General features: G+C 40.8%; 1 protein-coding gene across 6 annotated transcripts in view; it reads left to right on the top strand.

The window, feature by feature from the left end:
• The window catches only part of dapk3 (death-associated protein kinase 3), a 51,137-nt gene that overhangs the window by 18,697 nt on the left and 13,006 nt on the right, over nucleotides 1-19,434 (top strand). For 5 of the 6 annotated variants that reach the window (XM_059991670.1, XM_059991667.1, XM_059991669.1 and 2 more), the window contains exons 2-4: nucleotides 1,468-1,616; nucleotides 10,340-10,700; nucleotides 16,626-16,755. In XM_059991670.1, coding sequence (XP_059847653.1) covers nucleotides 1,531-1,616; nucleotides 10,340-10,700; nucleotides 16,626-16,755 — 577 coding nt within the window. In that variant the 5' untranslated portion in view covers nucleotides 1,468-1,530. Of the gene's footprint in view, nucleotides 1-704; nucleotides 849-1,467; nucleotides 1,617-10,339; nucleotides 10,701-16,625; nucleotides 16,756-19,434 lie in introns of all 6 variants that reach the window. The other variant, XM_059991666.1, reaches the window with a different exon arrangement.

Here is a 19,434-nt window from a genome sequence, read left to right as displayed (position 1 = left end):
TAGCTGGAGAACTTAGAACTTGCCTATTGGAGCAAAAGGTCCACAGCAGATGTTATCTCATTGGCTCTTCACTCAACCCTGGAACATCTGGATGGCAAAGATGTATACATCAGGATGCTCGTTATCAACTACCACTCAGCATTCAATGTCATCATTCCCCTCAAAACTAAACAATAAGCTCTTAAACCTATAGATGTTTAGTAGAGAGTATATTGATTGACTACATCACAGCCTGGTATGGAAACACCAATGCCCTTGAACAGAAAATCTTACAAAAAGTAGTGGATACAGCTCAGTCCATCACTAGTAAAGCCCTTCCCACTTTGGAACACATCTACATGAAATACTGTCTCAGGAAAGCAACGTCCATCATTGGGGCCCCCTACTACCCAAGGCATACTCGTTTCTTGCTGCCGCCATCAGGAATTAGGTACAGGAGCCTCAAGGCTTGTACCACCAGTTATTGCCCCTCAACCGATAGACTCTTGAACCAAAGGGGTAACTTCACTTGCCCCATCCTTGAAGTATTCCCAGGATCTACGGACCCACTTTCAAGGACTCTTCATTTCGTGTTCTCGATATTTATTGCTTATTTATTATTATGTCTTTCATTTTAAATTTGCAAAGTTTGTTGTCTTTTGCATACTGGTTGGATACGCAAGATGGGGTGTTGTTCATTGATTGTTATGGTTATTATTCTATAGATCTACTGAATATGCCAGCAAGAAAATTAATCTCAGGGTTGTACTTTGATAATACGTTTACTTTGAACTTTGAGATGGAATGCTTCAATTTTGTGGAGAGACTGGATTGGCTTGGCTTGTTTTCCTGGGAGGTACCCAACAGAGGTAAATAAAATAAAAGTATAGATAGGGTACATAATAGTCAACTTTTTCCTTGCAATGGTACGTGAAACCGGAGGATACAAGTTTAAGGAACAATGCATTTAATTTAGAGATGTTCTGAGGATGTGGTTTTGCAGAGGGTCAATGAATTCTGAAATGCACTGTTTAAGAGATTGGGGTGAATTGGTGGAGGCAGAAACTTGCTTACTTAAGTAAGCAATTGCACCACCAAAGCATAGAAGGCAACAGACCAGATACTGGTTAATGGGATGAGTATAGAAGGTTACGCTATGGTTGGCATAGTTGTGATGGGCCAGAGAGCCTGTTTCTGTGCGCTATGATCCGTAGTGAAGAAGGCACTCTATAGATGATGGATAGCCATGTATGGTGCACTGGAGAGCTTGTGTGATGTGCTGTAATTATGCCTTAGTTACTGCTTAGATTTTAAAGACAACAAGAAAACATCATTCCAAGTATCACTTAGACACTGTCTCCTAAGAAAATCAGTTTTAGAAAATCTTTTATGTAAGATGAAAGCATGACTTTTAATTTCCTGTAAATAAAATCTGAACTGTTCTGCGTACTTTGTTTTAACTTTTTTAATGTATATTTTGTATTCTAGACCATTGAAATTTGAAGAATTTGCCCAGGCAATATCACTTCCGGCTGATAATTCTTGTGGATAATGACATTGGGTCTGACCTGCACTATGGCAGTTTTCAAGCAAGATAATGTAGAGAAGTACTATGAGATGGGTGAAGAGCTGGGAAGGTGAGACGTCATGACTTATTCACTGCAGTTTTGTTGACTTCTTGTCCTGGATGTTAAGCTTCTAGAATGCTTTACTGGGAACACCCAAGTTTCCTTGTTACTTTTTCGTCCTCTAACAAATAATCTGGTGGTCACTTTTGTAACTAATCATTTACAGGATTGCGTAGTCTAAAGAGTAAATAAAGGCCATTATTCAATCTGGTATCTTGCTGTCAGAAACTTTGTTCATTCTTTCGTCAAAAGATTATCTGTGATTCAAGAAACAGATAATGTTTCTGACTGATTAATCTCACCTATTGAAAGTTTTATCTGAATCATTAAGCCTTTGCTCTGAGATGCTGCATGTCATGAGTATTTATGAAATTTTCAAGTTTTGTTTCAGGATTTCAGTACTCATAATATTTTGCCCGTGTGATATTGTCACTTGCACCCTTGGATGTGCAGTAATCCTTTAAAGACTATTTATGAAGAAATATCATTGAACATTATGTTTAGTCAGTGAGTAAACCTGGTGGTGATCTTCATTTTGAAGCTTTTCGTTGGACTGTTGTGTGGTTGCACTGCAGCATTGCCTCTGCTTTGAGTTTAATGTTCTCGTATTAAAAATCTTTTTGCTCCTTTCCCTAAATTTGATACTCCACTTTTGAGAGCAATATTACTGAGCTAGTTATTTGGTCTTGTCAATGCTTGGCTGGTTTCCTTTGCTTCAGATTGCCCAGTGGGAAGCTGGGGCTATTATCTTGTCACCCCTTCCCACACCCCAACAGTAAGATCACACCTCTTGCCTTTGCCCCTTTGGAATGGGTATTAATGGAACGTATTAAATTCTAGAAAACAAATACATGAATTAATATTTTAACTACTTGAGAGATTACATAGTTTCAGAACTCTTAAAAAGACCACAGCTGCAGATATTGTTAGTCTTTGAGTTTGAGTCTAATTCTGATATCATGCCTTTTGATGTCAAAAACATGGTCAATTTCCACTTGTAAGCTGATGACTCCCTGCCCTTGACAAGAGGATTGAATAGTCATTTACTTAATTTCACCTAATGTCCAGCACAGTTTTGGATGTAAAATAAAATTGGAAATGCAACACTTCCCTCCCCTCACTGGTCACTACCTTGGTGTAGCACGAAGCTCCAAGATGAGTAAGATTCAATAAAACCTTTTTAGCTGTTTCTACCTTTTTAAACATAGGCCTTTCTCTGCCCCCTGCCTCAGCTCCTCTGTGGTCAAGATCCTCACACATACTCTATCAGTCTTAAATTGCCTATTGCAATGTATGTCTGGCTGATGTCACTTTTTCTACTCTAACTTCGGGCAATCTTAAATGATCTGCTTGCATCCTCATAATAAATTTGTGCAAAATCCCTGTACTCCTGAGCATATTATTTCCTCTTCGTAAAATCTCAGTTTACGAATTATTAATTTTCAAATTGCACTACCATTGACCTTTGGTAATCTGTATTCCCTCCACAATATGTGCGTCACTTCAGGCTTTTGAGCAATCCCAAGTTTAATTCAAGGGAAGCTTTACATAACTAAAAAATTCCCAATGCAATCTGACTATGATTATTTAAGTGTTTGAGTCATTCTTAGTCAGTGAGTCATTGTCATTTAGACTAAAGTGCAGACTTTTGCCTTTATAAGGATAATTTTTTTATTGTATATGCTTGTTTGCACTATAGATCCCTATATAGGGATTTTTGTACGATCGAGATTTTTTTTTGAAAGACTAAAGGCTGCTAGTAACTACAACTTTTCAGATTCAGGGCTAGAATTAGGTTTAATATCAGTGATGTGAAATTTGTTGCTTTGCTGCAGTAGCATACATAAAAATAATTTCAATAAAATGCATAAAATGTTAAAATTAAATAAATAGGGCAAAAATAGCGAAGTAGTGGTCATGGGTTGGTTCAGTGTCCATTCAGAAATCTGATGACGATGGGAAGAAGCTGTTTCTAACACATTGAGTGCATGTGTCTTCAAGCTCCTGTAAATCCTTTTCTGATATTAAAAAGGGAGCCTGTTCTGAGTGATGGGGATCCTTGATGATGGACGTCATCTTTTCAGGCATTGCCTTTTAAAGATTAGATTCAACTTTATTGTCATTGTGCCGAGTACAGATACAAAACCAAATGAACTGCAGTTAGCATCTAACCAGAAATGCAAAGAATAGTGTTATTTACAAAATAACTGCTAATAAAAAGTAAGTGCTACAGCACACAAAAATAAAAGTACTGAGACAGTACAATGTGGGTGCAATACCGCTTTGCGCTGTGATGTGAGCTGCAGCAGGGTCACAGCCTCAGGGAAGAAGCTCTTCCTGTGCCTGCTGGTGTGGGAGCGGAGGCTCCTGTAGTGCCTAGTGGATGGAAGGAGAGTAAAACGTCCATGGTTAGGGTGAGATGCATCCTTAATAATGCTTTTCACCCTGCCCATGCAGCATTTATGGTAGATGTTCTCAATGGTGGGCAATTGGGTGCCAATAATCCGCTGGGCAGCTTTCACCACGCACTAGAGTGCTTTGTGGTCCGAAACGGGACAATTGCCATACCACACTGAGATGCAATTGGTGAGCATGCTCTCAATGGTACAGCGTTAAAGTCTGTCAGTATCCTGGGACAGAGATGAGCTTTCTTGATGCTCCGCAGGAAATAAAAGCAATGCTGCACCTTTTTGATCAGGATGGAGGAGTTCAGGGACCAGGTGAGATCCTCAGAAATGTGGACACCAAGGAATCTGAAGTTTGATTCACGCTCCACTACAACTCCATTGATGTAGATGGGGATGTGAATGTGTCTCCTAGCATGCCTGAAGTTCACAGTGATCTCCTTGGTCTTCTGGGTGTTAAGGGCCAGGTTGTTGTCAGCACACCACGCGGCCAGGTGCTGGACCTCGTCCCTGTAGTCCATCTTGTTATCCCCTCTGATCAGGCCAACCACCATGGTGTCGTCTGCGAACTTCATTATGGAGTTAGAACCATGTGCAGGAACGCAGTCATAGGTGAAAAGGGAGTACAGAAGAGGGCTCAGCACACAGCCTTGAGGCACGTCGGTGTTCAGGGTGAGAGTGGAGGAGGAGGGGTTGTCTAACTTAACAGATTGGGGTCTGTTAGTCAGAAAGTCCAAGGTCCATTTGCCGAGGGATGAGCTGATACCAAGCTGGCAAAGTCTGGTGATCAGCTTGGAGGGGATCACAGTATTAAATGCTGAACTAAAGTCAATGAACAGCATTCTGACATAAGAGTTGGGGCTGTCCAGGTGGGTCAGGGCAGAGTGAAGTGCTGTGGAGATGGCGTCCTCTGTTGACCTGTTGGTGCGATAGGCAAATTGATGGGAGTCCAAGGTAGTGGGCAGACAGGATTTCAGATGTGATAGAACCTGTCTCTCAAAGCACTTTGCAGTAATGGGGGTGAGTGCAACTGGGCAGAAGTCATTCAGGCCCATGGCAGTGGAATGCTTTGGGACTGGCATGATGGTGGCGATCTTGAAGCTTGTGGGGACAACTGCCTGGACCAGGGAACAGACTGAAGATAACTTTAATGCTAGAGAGGCTAGTGCTCATAATGGAACTGGCTGAGTTTGAAACCCTCTTTGGCTTTTCCCAATCCCCTCAATGCCAGACAGTGATGCAACTGGTTAGAATGCTCTCCACAGTACATCTGTAGACATTTGCTAAGAGCTTTTGGTGAAGTACCAAATCTCTTGAAGCTCATAATGAAGTATAGCCAATGGTGTGCCTTCTTCATAATTGCATCAATACGTTGGGCCCAGGAACTTGAAACTGCTCCCATATCTAGTGCTGACCTCTGAAAACTTTTGGAATTCAAATAATTATATGTTTTTCTTCCCTCCCCCCCCCTTCTTGCTTTCCTTTAAGTTGTATAGTTTTACTTAGATTTGGGTTTTGAAAGGTAATCAAATGGAAAATTGCACTAGTCTAATTTGTAGATTAACTTGAAATCAAACTATTTTCATCAGCTATCAGTTTTCATCAGTCTTATCCTCAACTGAAACACCAATACTCGAATACAAAATCCTACAAAAAGTTGTGGATGTAGCCCAGTCCATAACAGCCCTTCCCACCATTCAACTCATCTGCACAGTGTTGTTGCAAGAAAGCAGCATCCATCATCAGGGACCACCACCACTCAGGTTATGCCCTCTTCCCACTAGTGCAATCAGAAGGAAGGTACAGGAGCCTCAGGACTCACACCAACCGGTTCAGGACTAGTTATCTTTAAACAGATCTGCTCCAATTTGCCTGCCAGAGCACCAGGTCCACTGTAGATGCCATCTTACATGCAACCCTGGAACATCTGGACGGCAGAGATTCATACATCTGGATGTTCTTTATCAACTTCAGCTCGGCATTCAATACCATCATCCTCTCAAAATTAATCAATAAACTTTTAAGACCTTGGCCTCTGTACCTCCTTTTTCAATTGAGTCCTTGATTTCCTCATTTGCAGATACCAGTCAGGTTGGATTGACAGCATCTCCTCCAATACCTCTTAGTACAGGTACACCATAGGGCTGTGCACAGCCACCTGCTCTACTCACTTAACACTTATAATTGTGTGGCCAAGCACAGCTCCAATGCCATATGACTGTGTAACCCCCTGGGTCACCTCAGGCTCGCTCAGCTCGTTCTCGTCTAGGGGGAGCAGCCTTCGGCCCCGCCAAACTGGGTAATCAGCTGGTGTGGATGCTGTGTGATGTCCCCGCCTCGCCCAAAAACAGTCAGTACACCATAAGCGATTAAATGAGTAAAATTTATAAAGGTTACTATAACTAAGTGATTAATAACGATACAGTATATATGAAGAGAAAAACTAAAGAAAAGGTGCCAAACTTATCAAAGTCCAAACCACTTCGTGCACAACCGTTGGAGCTCAATTACTGAAGTCTTCTGGCCACCATTCGATCCCCTCTGAACTCCTCGACTCGCAGCTCAGGACCCTCCGAGTGGTCAACCAAGCACATCTAGTTTCATCCCCCCTCCTCGGAGTACCTCCTGGCCTCGGACCCCCGCTTGGGGTCCGTTCCTCGCCCAGTTTACAGCATTGCGTCCTCTCTCTCAACCCCCTCACGCCGATCTGCCCAAAAGCCCGTCAACAAAAGCTTACAGACTCAGAAGAAAGAACATTAATCCCCATTTGGTTTACAAAGGAATACAATTCTCATTATCAGTAAATTTTAACCCAAGCAAGCTTCTAGCACTCTCTCGCAACAAAGGAGCATTCCTGCTTTTAACAAAACAAAGAAGCCCTTTTGATTACATACACAGTAACAAAGAAAAAAGAAGTAACCCCCTTTACAACTGCACTATCATAGGCTGAATCAAAGGTGGTGATGAATAAGCATATAGGAGGGAAATTGAAAATCTGGTTTAGTGAAGCCACAACTTCCCTGTGTCAGCAAGACCAAAGAGCTAATTATTGACTTTAGGAAGAGGAAACCAGAGGTCCATGAACCATTTCTCATTGGGAGATCAGAGGTGGAAAGAGTCAGCAACTTTAAGTTATTCGGTCTTATTTCAGAGGACCTGTCCTGGGCCTAGCATGCAATTGCAATTACGTAGAAAGCACAGCAGCGCCTCTATTTCTTTAGGAGCTTGCAAAGATTTGGCATGATGTCTAAAACTCTGACAGACTTCTATAGATGTGTGATTGAGATTGTATTGACCCAGCTGCATTACAGGCTTGTATGGAAACACCAGTGCTCTTAAACAGAAAACCCTACAAGAAGTGGATACGGCCCAGTCTGTTGCAGGTAAAGCATTCCTAACTGCTGAGTACATCTACTGAAAACTCTGTGGCAGGAAAGCAGCATCTATCACTGGGGACCCCCACCACAGAGGACAAGCTGTTCCCTCACTGCTGCCATCGTGAAGTACAGGAGCCTCAAGAATCTCACCACCAGGTTCAGGAATGGTTATTACCCTTCAACTGTCAGACTATTGAACCAAAGGAATAACTTTGCTTGCTTCATCATTGAAATGTTCCGGTAACCTATGGACTCACTTTCAAGGGTTCTTCATCTCATGTTCTTACCATTTATTGCTCATTTATTTATTATTATTTCTTTCTCTGTATTTGCACATTTTGTTGTCTTTTACACACTGTTGGGACGCCTAAGTTGGTGGGGTCTTTAATTGATTCTATTTTGGTTATCGTATTATGGATTTATTGAGTATGCTTGTGAGAAAGTGAACCTCAGGGCTGTATATGGTGACATGTATGTACTTTGATAATAAAATTATTTTGAACTTAAATTATTTGAATTTCTCTGCTTCGGCCTCTGGATTCTCAGGCTTTCAGTGTATTTAAGGTTGAGATTGATGGAGATAAAAGGGGATGGAAATTGGAAGGAAGTGGGTAAGATACAGGATCAATTGATTTCATTGAGCAGGAAGCATTCTTCAAGCTGCTGTATGGCTTATTCCTATTGATTCACATTCGGGCTCAGTGAGTTGTACAATGCAGTCTGATATTGAAGAGCCTGCATTTTGGGGGGTTGTATGTTGGTGTCCAGGGAAAGTTTGATTTTTGTACAGTATATCTCTGCATAGGAAAGTCTGTAAAGTAGAGGCTTTTTTCAGTGGAGTATTAAAAAAGTACATTTTTTCCTAATTATTGCAGAACATCGAACTTGGATCCTTCTACTAAAGAGCTGAAGGTTGCAGGTTCCTTCAAATCTGGAACTAAAACAAGATGCTGGAAGTATTCAGCAGATAACATATATTAACTCTTTCTTTCCACAAATGTTCCCTGCATTTGTTTTTATCTCATCTATTAACTTTGGTATTCTAGTGCTCTGGTTTTAAACTCTTGGGTGACACTCTTTAGAAACATAGAAAACCTACAGCACAATACAGGCCCTTCTGCCCACAGAGCTGTGCTGAACATGTCCCTACCTTAGAACTACCTAAGCTTTATCTATAGCCCTCTATTTTTCTAAGCTTCATGTATCCATCCAGGAGTCTCTTAAAAGAAGAACCTATCATTTCCGCCTCCTCCACCGCTACCAGCAGCCCATTTCATGCACTCACCACTCTGCATTTTTTTTAAAAAGAAGCAACCTACCCCTGACATTTCCTCTGTACCTACTTCCAAGCACCTTAAAACTGTACCCTCTTGTGCTAGCCATTTCAGCCCTGGGGAAAAGCCTCTAACTATCCACATGATCAATGCCTCTCATTATCTTGTACACCTCGATCAGGTCACCTCTCATCCTCCGTCGTTCCAAGGAGAAAAGGCCGAGTTCACTCAACCTATTCTCATAAGGCATGTTCCCCAACCAGGCGATATCCTTGTAAATCTCCTCTGCACCCTTTCTATGGCTTCCACATCCTTCCTGTATTGAGGCGACCCGAATTGAGCACAGTACTCCAAGTGAGGTCTGACCAGGGTACTATATAGCTGCAACATTACCTTTCGGCTCCTAAACTCAATCCCACGATTGATGAAGGCCAAAGCACCATATGCCACCTTAACCACAGAGTCAACTTGCATAGTAGCTTTGAGTGTCCTGTGGACTCGGACCCCAAGATCTCTCTGATCCTCCTCACTGCCAAGAGTCTTACCATTAATGCTATATTCTGCCATCATATTTGACCTACCGAAAAGAACCACCTCACACTTATCTGGGTTGAACTCCATCTGCCATTCTCAGCCAAGTTTTGCATCCTATCAATGTCCCATTGCAACCTCTGACAGCTCTCCACACTAGCCACAACACCCCCAACCTTTGTGTCATCAGCAAATTTACTAACCCATCCCTCCACTTCCTCATCTAGGTCGTTTATAAAAACCACAAGGAGTAGGGGTCCCAGATCAGATCCCTGAGGCACACTGCTGGTCTCCATGCAGAATATGACCCGTCTACAACCACTTTTGCTTTCTGTGGGCAAAACAATTTCCCCTTGGATCCCATGCCACCTCACTTTCTCAATAAGCCTTACATGGGGTACCTTATCAAATGCCTTGCTAAAATCCACTACATCTACTGCTCTACCTTCATCAATGTGTTTAGACGCATCCTCAAAAAAAATTCAGTCAGGCTCATAAGGCATGACCTGCCTTCAACAAAGCCATGCTGACTGTTCCTTATTTTGAAAACCACCAAGTTGGTGGGCAAGTCATAAAAGTTGGGTATTTGTTGCTGGGTCCAGATTGTATAATGCCCTACGTACAACATTGGGTTATTTTCACTAGACAGATACAATGGTTGAAGGCAACTACTGAAGATAATTGATAATAAATGTCGATCTTATTTCCAGGTTGTGGATGTTACTGATGAATAAATTATGCATTCTGCTGTGTAATTCTGCACCTGGCTGTCAAATATACCCTCCAAATACAACTTGAATCGCATCATAATCCTTTCCATATCACTACCCGTTTTAGAGACATTGACTCATAGTGCCAGAGAATGGGGTTCAATCCTGTTCTAGGATGCGTCTGTGGAGTTCGCACTTTCTTCCTAAGACTTTGATTTATCCTGGCGAGCTCAACTTTTGAAAGTTTGGCCTTGAATTACAGCATTATGAGAAGTGGGAATTCTGGTTGCAAATTCTTCATTCTTTGCATTGAAAAGCTTGCCCATTCCTTTTCCAGGTGCAGATAGATCTGTTGTATATTTCAAGCTTTATACTTAAGTATTGTGATTCTCATCATTTGCAGCTTAATAACCACCACTGTATTTATTCCCTTAGTGGCCAGTTTGCCATTGTGAGGAAATGCCGTGAGAAAAGCACCAATATTGAGTATGCAGCCAAGTTCATCAAGAAGCGCCGCCTTTCTTCCAGTCGCCGAGGCGTGAGCCTAGAGGAAATAGAGCGGGAAGTAAACATTCTGAGGGAAATCCAGCACCCAAACATCATTACTCTGCATGATATATTTGAGAATAAGACTGATGTTATTCTCATCCTTGAACTGGTGTCAGGAGGGGAACTTTTTGATTTCCTGGCTGAGAAAGAATCATTGACTGAGGAGGAGGCAACTGAATTTCTTAAACAGATTTTGGATGGTGTACACTACCTCCACTCAAAGAAGATTGCACATTTTGATCTAAAGGTACAGTTTCTATGGCTTTGTTACTGAAAGATTTGTGGATTCTATTTCAATGATTTAGCTATAGTCACTTGGCTTTTAAGGTGCAATCTTACTACACAGTTGTACATTTCTACCTGGATGATGCCGAGCTTTCAGCTGCTCGTCACTTAAATTCTCCATTCCATTCAGACCTGGTCTTCAATCACAGCTCAAACTCTGATCCAAACTTTCCGAATACAGGTTTCAGCTTCACAATTTCACATGATCAACCAATCCATTGTCTCACTTCCAGTGTGTATTGTGATCTCATTTGATTTCATTCATTTCGTTGCATTCACTCTAACTCTGGTTATTCACTTCCACAGCTCCCCTATCTCAAAACTTTAAACTTGATTCATTACTATTTTTCCCCATTTCTGAAGAAAATTCATCAGCTGAAAACATTAACAGCTGCAAGTTCTGCAGAATCTGCATAACGTGATATCAGTCTGGAACACTTTGTTTTGATTTCATATTCCCACCATTTGTGGTATTTTATTTTTGAACCACAGTTTTGGTTCCACATAATATTGGTGGTACCTATAATCTGACAATCTAAAAGACTTTGAAAAATCACCAACATATTGAATTTTACCAAAAGTTCTTTCCTAAAATGTTCAAATATGGAAATGGCCATTCTCAAAGTTCAAAGTAAATTTATTATCAAAGTACATGTGTCACCATATTTCTCTGAGATAGATTTTCTTGTGGGCATTCACAGCAAATGCAAAGAAATGCAATGTAATCAATGAAAAGCTGCACAAAAGTGGACAAACAGTCAATATGTAAAAGACAACAAATGTGTAAATATAAAAAGAAATACAAGTCTAAATACTGAGAACATGAGATATAGAGTCCATGAAAATGAGCCCATTGGTTGTAGAATCAGTTCAGTTTTGGAGTGAGTGAAGTCATTCACTCCTCTTCAAGAGCCTAATGGTTCAGGGGCAATAACTGTTCCCAAACCTGGTAGAGTGGGACCTTAGGCTCCTGTACCTTCTTCCTGATAACAGCGAGAAGAGAGCATGGCCTGAAGTGTTTAGTGATAGATGCTGCTTTCTTGCCGCAGCACCCTTTGTAGATGTGTTCAATGGTGGAGAGAGCTTCACTTGTGTTGGACTAGGCTGTACCCACTACTTTTTGTTGGCTTTTCTGTTCAAAGACACTAGTGTTTCTATACCAGGCCATGAAGCAACCAGTCAATATATTTTCTGCTATATATCTTTAGAAGTTTGTCAGAGTTTTAGATAGCATGCCAAATCTTCACAAACTTCTAAGAAAGTAGAGGTGTTGCTGTGCTGCCTTTTTAATGGTATTTGCATGCTGGTCCCAGGACAGATCCTTTGAAATGAAAGTACTGAGGAATTTAAAGTTGCTGACCCTCTCCATTTCTGATCCCCTGATGAGGACTGGCTCATGGACGTCTGGCTTCCCTCCTCCTGTAGTTGATAATTCACTCTTTGATTTTGCTGAAATTGAGCGAGGGTGTTGTGTGACCATTCAGCCAGATTTTCAATCTTTCTCTTATGTGTTGGCCTTTGATTTGGCCAACAACAGTGGTGTCATCAGCAAACTTAAATATAGTATTGGAATTGTACATAGCCTCACAGACATAATTGTTGAGTAGGGAGCAAAGCACACAACTTTGTGGTGCACCTGTGGTGATAGTGAATGTGGAGGAGATGTTGTCACCAGTCTGAACTGACTGGGGTCTGAAAGTGAGGAAACAGAGGATCCAGTTGCACAAGGAGGTATTGAGGCAAAGGTCTAGGAGCTTATTGATTAGTTATGAGTGGATGACGGTGTTGAATGAAAATTTGTAGTCAATGAAGAGCATCCTGATGTATGCACCTTCACTGTCCAGTTGTTTCAAGGCTAAGTGAAGAGCAAATGAAATGCCCTCTGCTGTGGACCTGTTGTGACGGTAGGCATGTTGGAGTGGATCTAAGTTGCTCCTCAGGCAGGAGTTGATATGTTTCATCACCAACCTCTCAAAGCACTTCATCACAGGGGATGTAAGTGCTATGGATGATAATCATTGAGGCAGCTTACCACATTCTTCTTGAGGACTGGTATGATTTGAAGTCTGCTTGAAACAGGTAGCTATTTCAGACTGCTGAAGCAAGAGGTTTGAAGATGCCTATAAACACTCCAACCAGTTGATTAGTATAGGTATTCAGTATTTGGCCAGATACACCATCTGGGCCAGGTGTTTTCCTTGGGTTTACACTCCTGAAGGAAGCTCTGTCTGGATCAGTTTTCTGTTCCTATCTAATCCTGTGAATTTTTTTCTTTGGGCTTGGATTCTTTATAACAATAACTGTCAACCATCACATAACCGTCAATAACTGTCAGCATTGCACTTTTAGTAACAGTAAGACAACTGTGCTGCTCCGTTAGAGGTCATTCTTGCCCTTGGCCATTAGGCTCTATAATGAGTCAACCTATAGGCGGGGAAATGATGACCCCCTCCTGTTTGACTGTTTGTGGTAACTAATTTTTTATTCTTACTGCTTCTAATATTTATATCTGTATTTGTTGGAAAGAGTGTTAACCTCTAGGGTAATGCCTTCTACAAAAGCTACTTGGAGTCAGGTGTTCCAATCAATGAGAGGAGATTGGAGGTGTGGGTTGTAGAGGTGCCCTGCTCTACTTTTTTTTTAAAAAAACTGCTTTTCTCAAAGATCTGTTTATGTGCACCATGCCTCAATCAAAAAACTTTTAGAGGATCTTAGAAGAACTGTAGAGATGTATGAAGCTGAAAAAAGGCTACAAAGACCTGAGTTGTTCATCAGTAAGAGAAATAGTTTACAGAGAAAATTCAGTACTGTTGCTACTCTCCCTAGGCATCCTGCAAAGATCCCATCAAGAGCATGGCATGCAATGCTGCTGGAGGTGAAAAAGAATCTAAGGGTAACCGCAAAAGACCTGCAGAAATCTCTAGAACTTGCTAAAGTCTCTGTTCATGTCTGCACTATAAGAAAATCACTGAACAGGAATGGTGCTCCTGGAAGGACACCACAGAGGAAACCACTGCTCTCCAAAAGCAGTGCTGCACATCTCAAGTTTGCAAAAGACCATCTGGATGTTCTGTAATGTGTCAGGGACAATGTTCTGTGGACAGATGAAACAAAAGTTGAACTTTTTTGCAGAAATGCTCATTGCTATGTTTGGAGAAAAAAGGGTACCAGACACCAACACCAAACCCTCATCCCAACCTTGAAGCATGGTGGAAGGAGCATCATGGTTTGGGGCTGCTTGCTGCTTCGGATCCAAGGACTGTTTGCAATTGTTGAGAGAACAATGAATTCAAAAATTGTATCAAGACATTTTGCAGGAAAACGTCAGGGTAGCAGTTCATCATCGGAAGCTTAATAGAAGTTGGGTAATGTGACAAGACAATGATCTAAAAGATGAGTAAATCAACAACAGAATGGTTTAAATAGAAGAAAATTTGTGTTTTGGAATGGAGAGTCAAAAGCCCTGATCATAATCCTATAGAAATGTTGTGGAAGGACCTGAAGCAAGTAGTTCATGGAAGGAAACCCACTAATATCCCAGAATTGAAGCAGTTTTGTAAGGAGGAATGGCCTCAAACTCTTCCAAGTCGATGTGCAGGATTGATCAATGGCTATTGGAAATGTTTGATTGAAGTTATTGCTGTTCAAGCAGGTCACATCAGTTACTGAAAGCAAAGGTTCACATACTTTTTCCAACAAATACATGTAATATTAGATTAGTTTTCTCAAATAAATGAACAAGTTTAATTTTTTGTGTTATTTAATTGTTTCTCCTTATCTAGTTTTGGGACGTTTGGAGATCTGATCACATTTTAGGTCATATTTATGCAGAAATAAGGAAAATTCTACAGGGCTGATGAACATTCTAGCACCACTGTAGATTTATTTAACTTGTTCACCAGTCCTGTAGACATCCTTATGAATTGTTTCTGCACCCCCTTGCATAATCACATTATTGTGGTGAGGTGACTGGAACTGCAAGTGTGAATAACTAACATTTTTTATAACTGTAACTTGGCATTTCAGGTTTTGTACTTGGTGCCTCAACTGATGGAAGGCACTATCTTGTCTGCCTTTGTTGCCACTTCCAGGGAATTGGGCATTGTACGACTATATTTCTCCCTTCAGCAGCACTCCCCAGGGCCCTGCCTGTGTATGTCCTGGCCTGGTTTAATGACCCTAAAGTGCATCGCTTTACACATTAAATTGCAAGTATCTGGGTACTTAATTATAATTATAATGCCTTGGAATATAACTGGAGTTTTGTGCATGATTTATGTTCTTCTTTTCTAAGAAGGGTGAAGATTCACCAGACTCCTCCTGGGTTGATATTTGTGTGCTACAAGAGGAGAGACAGAAGATTAGGCCTCTGTTCTCTGGAGTTTGGAGGGACAAGAAGTGACAATGCTAGACAAAGATTACCAAAAGGTTCAACTAGATGGATATGGGGAGCTTGTTTCTCCCTGGCTGATGAATGTAGAACTACTCTCAATATGGGTTAGGACATCAGTGTTGGATGGAAGAAATGAGGGTGGTAAATCATTAAAATCCTTTGCCTTGCTGCGGAAGTTTCTCAGGTTGCATTCAAGACTAGAAAACTGTAATCAATAGCAACTGAGTAATATAGGGTTGAGGTAGAAGATGGTCATGATCTTGTTGAATGGTAAAGCAGGCTCGAGGGATCTCGTGCCTGCACCTACTGTATTTTTGATGGGGCTGGGCTGAATGTCCTGGCAAGTTGGAAAAGTTAAAGTAATAGTTTTTGTACAAAATAGTGGGTTGCATGGTACCATTTCAGCTTGAAGTTTTAAAATTTAGCAAGGAAAAGGTAATAGCACATTGACATGATAAGCAGAGGATACTGTGGATGTAGGGATGATGCAATGACAGTTAAGGTCAAGGGAAAAACTGAGCTTAGAACTGAACACGATATTTGAATTAGATAAGAAATAGGAGCAGAATTAGGCCATTCTGCCCATTTGCATCTGCTCCACCATTTGATCATGGCTGATCCATTTCCCTCTCATCCCCATTTTCATACTTTCTCACCATAACCTTTCATGTCCTGACTTATCAGAATCTGTCAACCTTTGCCTTAAACACACTCAATGACCTGGCCTCTAGGACTGTCTGTGGCGATGAATTCCACAGGTTCACCGTCCTCTGGCTAAAGAAATTATTCTTCATCTGTTCTAAATGAAGGTTTCTCTATTCTGAGGTCGTGGGACCCGGTCCTAGACTCCTCCACTGTAGGAAACGTTTTCTCCACATCAAATGTTCCTTAAGCCTTTCATTCCAGAATCATTTTTGTGAACTTCTTTTGAACTCTCCAATTCTCTCCAGAAAATAAATAGTACGGTGATCATTGCCAACAGAAAACTTGTGATGGTTTTGCACTTGTGTGTATTAAAAATGGTATTAATTGCAGAAACAAGTAGCTGGTACTATATAAGACTGGAGAGCAAGCCACGCATTAAATCCTGGGAAAGGATATACTGTTTCTTTAAAAACATCAGAAGGATTTTGTAAACTTCATGATCAACAGCCAACTTAATTCATGCCTTAAATCTGGTTGTGCATTATTGTGTATAGTAAACTTTATGTTAAGACTACCTTTTTAAGAGTTTGATGTTACTTGAACCAAGATTTCAGATCAATGTCATTGCATTAATTAACCTGGTGAGACACTGGAATTGTCCCAACCAGAGGTTCCCACCATTTTTTTATGCTGTGTACCCTTACCATTAACCTACAAGTCCATGGATCTTGGGTTGGGCACCCTGGTCCCATCTGGACTTGCATTATCAAGTAGAAATGTGCTTTCAAGGTTTTGCTCTCTATGTACAAAAGTTTCCTCTATCTTAAACCTTTTTAATATCTCTTTCAGCCTGAAAATATTATGCTTCTGGATAAAAATGTTCCCAATCCCCGCATCAAGCTGATCGATTTTGGTATTGCACATAAAATTGAAGATGGAAATGAATTTAAAAACATCTTTGGAACCCCCGAGTTTGTTGGTCAGTACACCTGTTGGTTACTTGAGTTACTTAGCTATTCAAACAATTGTAATACAAACATAAGTTGAAATCAAGTAATTGAGTACCCTATTTGAGGGGAAGACTCCTTTATTAAGATAGTGACACAGTGATGAAAGGTTTGATAGAGATGGCAGTGGGATCTTGCTGCTTGGTGTTGCCAACTTGTTTGGAAACTGATATTTCCAGATGTTGCAAGATGTGCCATGTCAAATTGTTGTGCTATCCCATGTTCATCTTGCTTTCTGTAAATTTCTCCTTCAATGTGAAGTTAACTCATATTCGTGGCTACTGTGGTGAGAATACGAGGGATAGGCAATTGCACTCCTTTGATTACCCAAGTATTGACAATGTTGAACAGACATGAATGAAACATACAGGTGCAGGCTCCTTTGCTCCTCAGTCCTGCTCTACCTTTTGTTATGAATCCCGTAACTGGAGAACTTACCAGCAAAGATAGAGAAGTCCGTTGAAGTCTAATGTCACTATTTTCAAACGTTTTATTTATAAAGGGACACAAAAGTAGGGTTAATACATACATTCAGATAATGCACATCGTCAACACTCAATCTAAAGAGCGGGTATAGTAATAGTCATCATTAAGAAGTGAGTTCTTCTGATGTCTAGGGGTTAATAGATTGTCCGTTGGAAATATAAAAATCACTCAGAAAGTCTGCAGGCCTCAGCCCTTTGAAAATCACTGGGTTTCATGTGGGGCGACCGAGAGAGAGAGATTGGGGGAGAAGAGAAAGAACTTGCCAAGTCTCGATGAATCTTCCGTGAAATCGGGGGAGCGTTGGTTTCCTTGCCCCGATGCTAGTTAAAAGCGGTTTTCTGTGATTCCAGCCACAAATTCCAATCCCGGAATCTAACACACGTGACTTCCTTCAGAATGGCTTCCCGCTGCTGCGGGAACACTCTCGTGTCTTCTTGGTGCGTCTGAGGGGGCTGTCCCCGAGACTCCCCTTTATACTTCCTCACGGGGTCGCAGGAGTCAGTCAGGTTGGGATGATGCAATCTCTCTCTCAACCAGCCCACCTTGCCCGAGAGCTTTTCACGTGGTCTCCATGAGACAATAGTCGCTGTCGTCTTATTCTGTATCCCGGGTGGGATGTGCAATTTGACACGTTTCTCTCTCTCTCTCTCTCTCACTTCCTGGGTCTACTGACCACCCCCCCCCCCCCCCCCAACGGGTGCTCTTGCAATTCTCACAAAGGAGGGGGCTGGGATCATAACACTTTCAATGTGATAATGGTGAATCTGGTTGTACCGTCAACACTACATTTCTGCCCAACCCACGTAACTGTTCATCTCTGTTAATCAAGAATCTATCTACTCTGTTTTAAATATTGTTGGATACCTGCTGTTTTTGATATGGGGTTCTTTGGAAGTCAAGAATGAGACATAAAACTTGTTGCTTTTGGTTATTATTAAGCACTCAAAGCAATGTAATTGGGAAGGCATAGCAGAAGCAAAGTCTAATAGTGAGGGAGGGTGAAAGCAGAATGTCAAAAGAGAAGGAATCCAATGTGGATTGGCCTTGTACCAATTTGCTAATTAATAATAAATTTCATTCAAATTCTACTTGAATCAACTAATAAATTGGTTCCCATTCAAGTAATGTGATACACAAGCAGCTTCCAGAAAGATAAAGTATTGTAACCACTAGAAAACACACTGAACAATTGCATTATACATAGATAACTATATAAAAATACAAACAAGCATAAGAAAGTTAAACTACAAGGCATATCATAATTTTCAGTCTAGTCCAACAACATATTCAAAGATTCTGGTCAGCATGCTCTTTGAACGAAGATTCCAAAGGCCAACCTTAGAATTTTGCCTTGTCTTAAATGAGTGACCCATTATTTTAAATAGCAAACTCTTAGATTTTCAACATTTTCTGCGTATAAACCATGTAAAGACTCTTACGGATCTTGCTTTAATCAAGCTGCAAGGCAAGCCTGTCCAAGCTTTGCCCCAAAATAACCTATTCAACCATGGTTCATCTTGTAATTTGTCCCTGAACTGCTAATGGATTTCCTTGTTTCCTTAATTAGAGTAGTATTGTCAAGAGTATGTCTGATTATAGGTTTTACCAAGGTCCTATAATAACTGAACCATAACTGCTTTTGTGTTCAATTATCCTCACAGTAACAAATAACATTTAGTTTACTTAATTTTTTTGCTGTATCTGAATACTAATTTTCTGTGAATCAAGCAATAGAATGACTTTATCCCACTGTGTTTGAGCATTGCATTCTCTCAAAATGTGCTTTATTTTTTCTGCCAAAATGTACAACCTCATGTTTCCTGCCCATCGTACTACACTTAAGATTTTAGTCAACTAATTTTATCTATGTTCCTTTGCAGCCTGTCACTCTCTTTACTACTTGCAATTCCACTTGGTCATCAAAAACTGTGTTAACTAAGATTTGTTATATTTGTCTCAGTTCCAATCCTTATGGCATAAACCCGGAAAATATATCCTTAAGGCTGCCAGTCATCTACCCCAGAACCTCAACACCATGAGCTTTTATCTTTGATAACTTTTCGATGTAGCACCTTATGAAATGCTTCTCAAAGTCTAAATGTAAATGTTCCCCTTTACCCACTCACTGTACATGCTAATATGCTAGTAAATTGTTCAAACTTGAA

This window comes from Hypanus sabinus, chromosome 16 (assembly GCF_030144855.1).
Source record: "Hypanus sabinus isolate sHypSab1 chromosome 16, sHypSab1.hap1, whole genome shotgun sequence".
NCBI lineage: Eukaryota > Metazoa > Chordata > Chondrichthyes > Myliobatiformes > Dasyatidae > Hypanus > Hypanus sabinus.
Note: the sequence above shows the minus strand (reverse complement) of the source record. Positions and strands in the feature narration are given on the sequence as shown.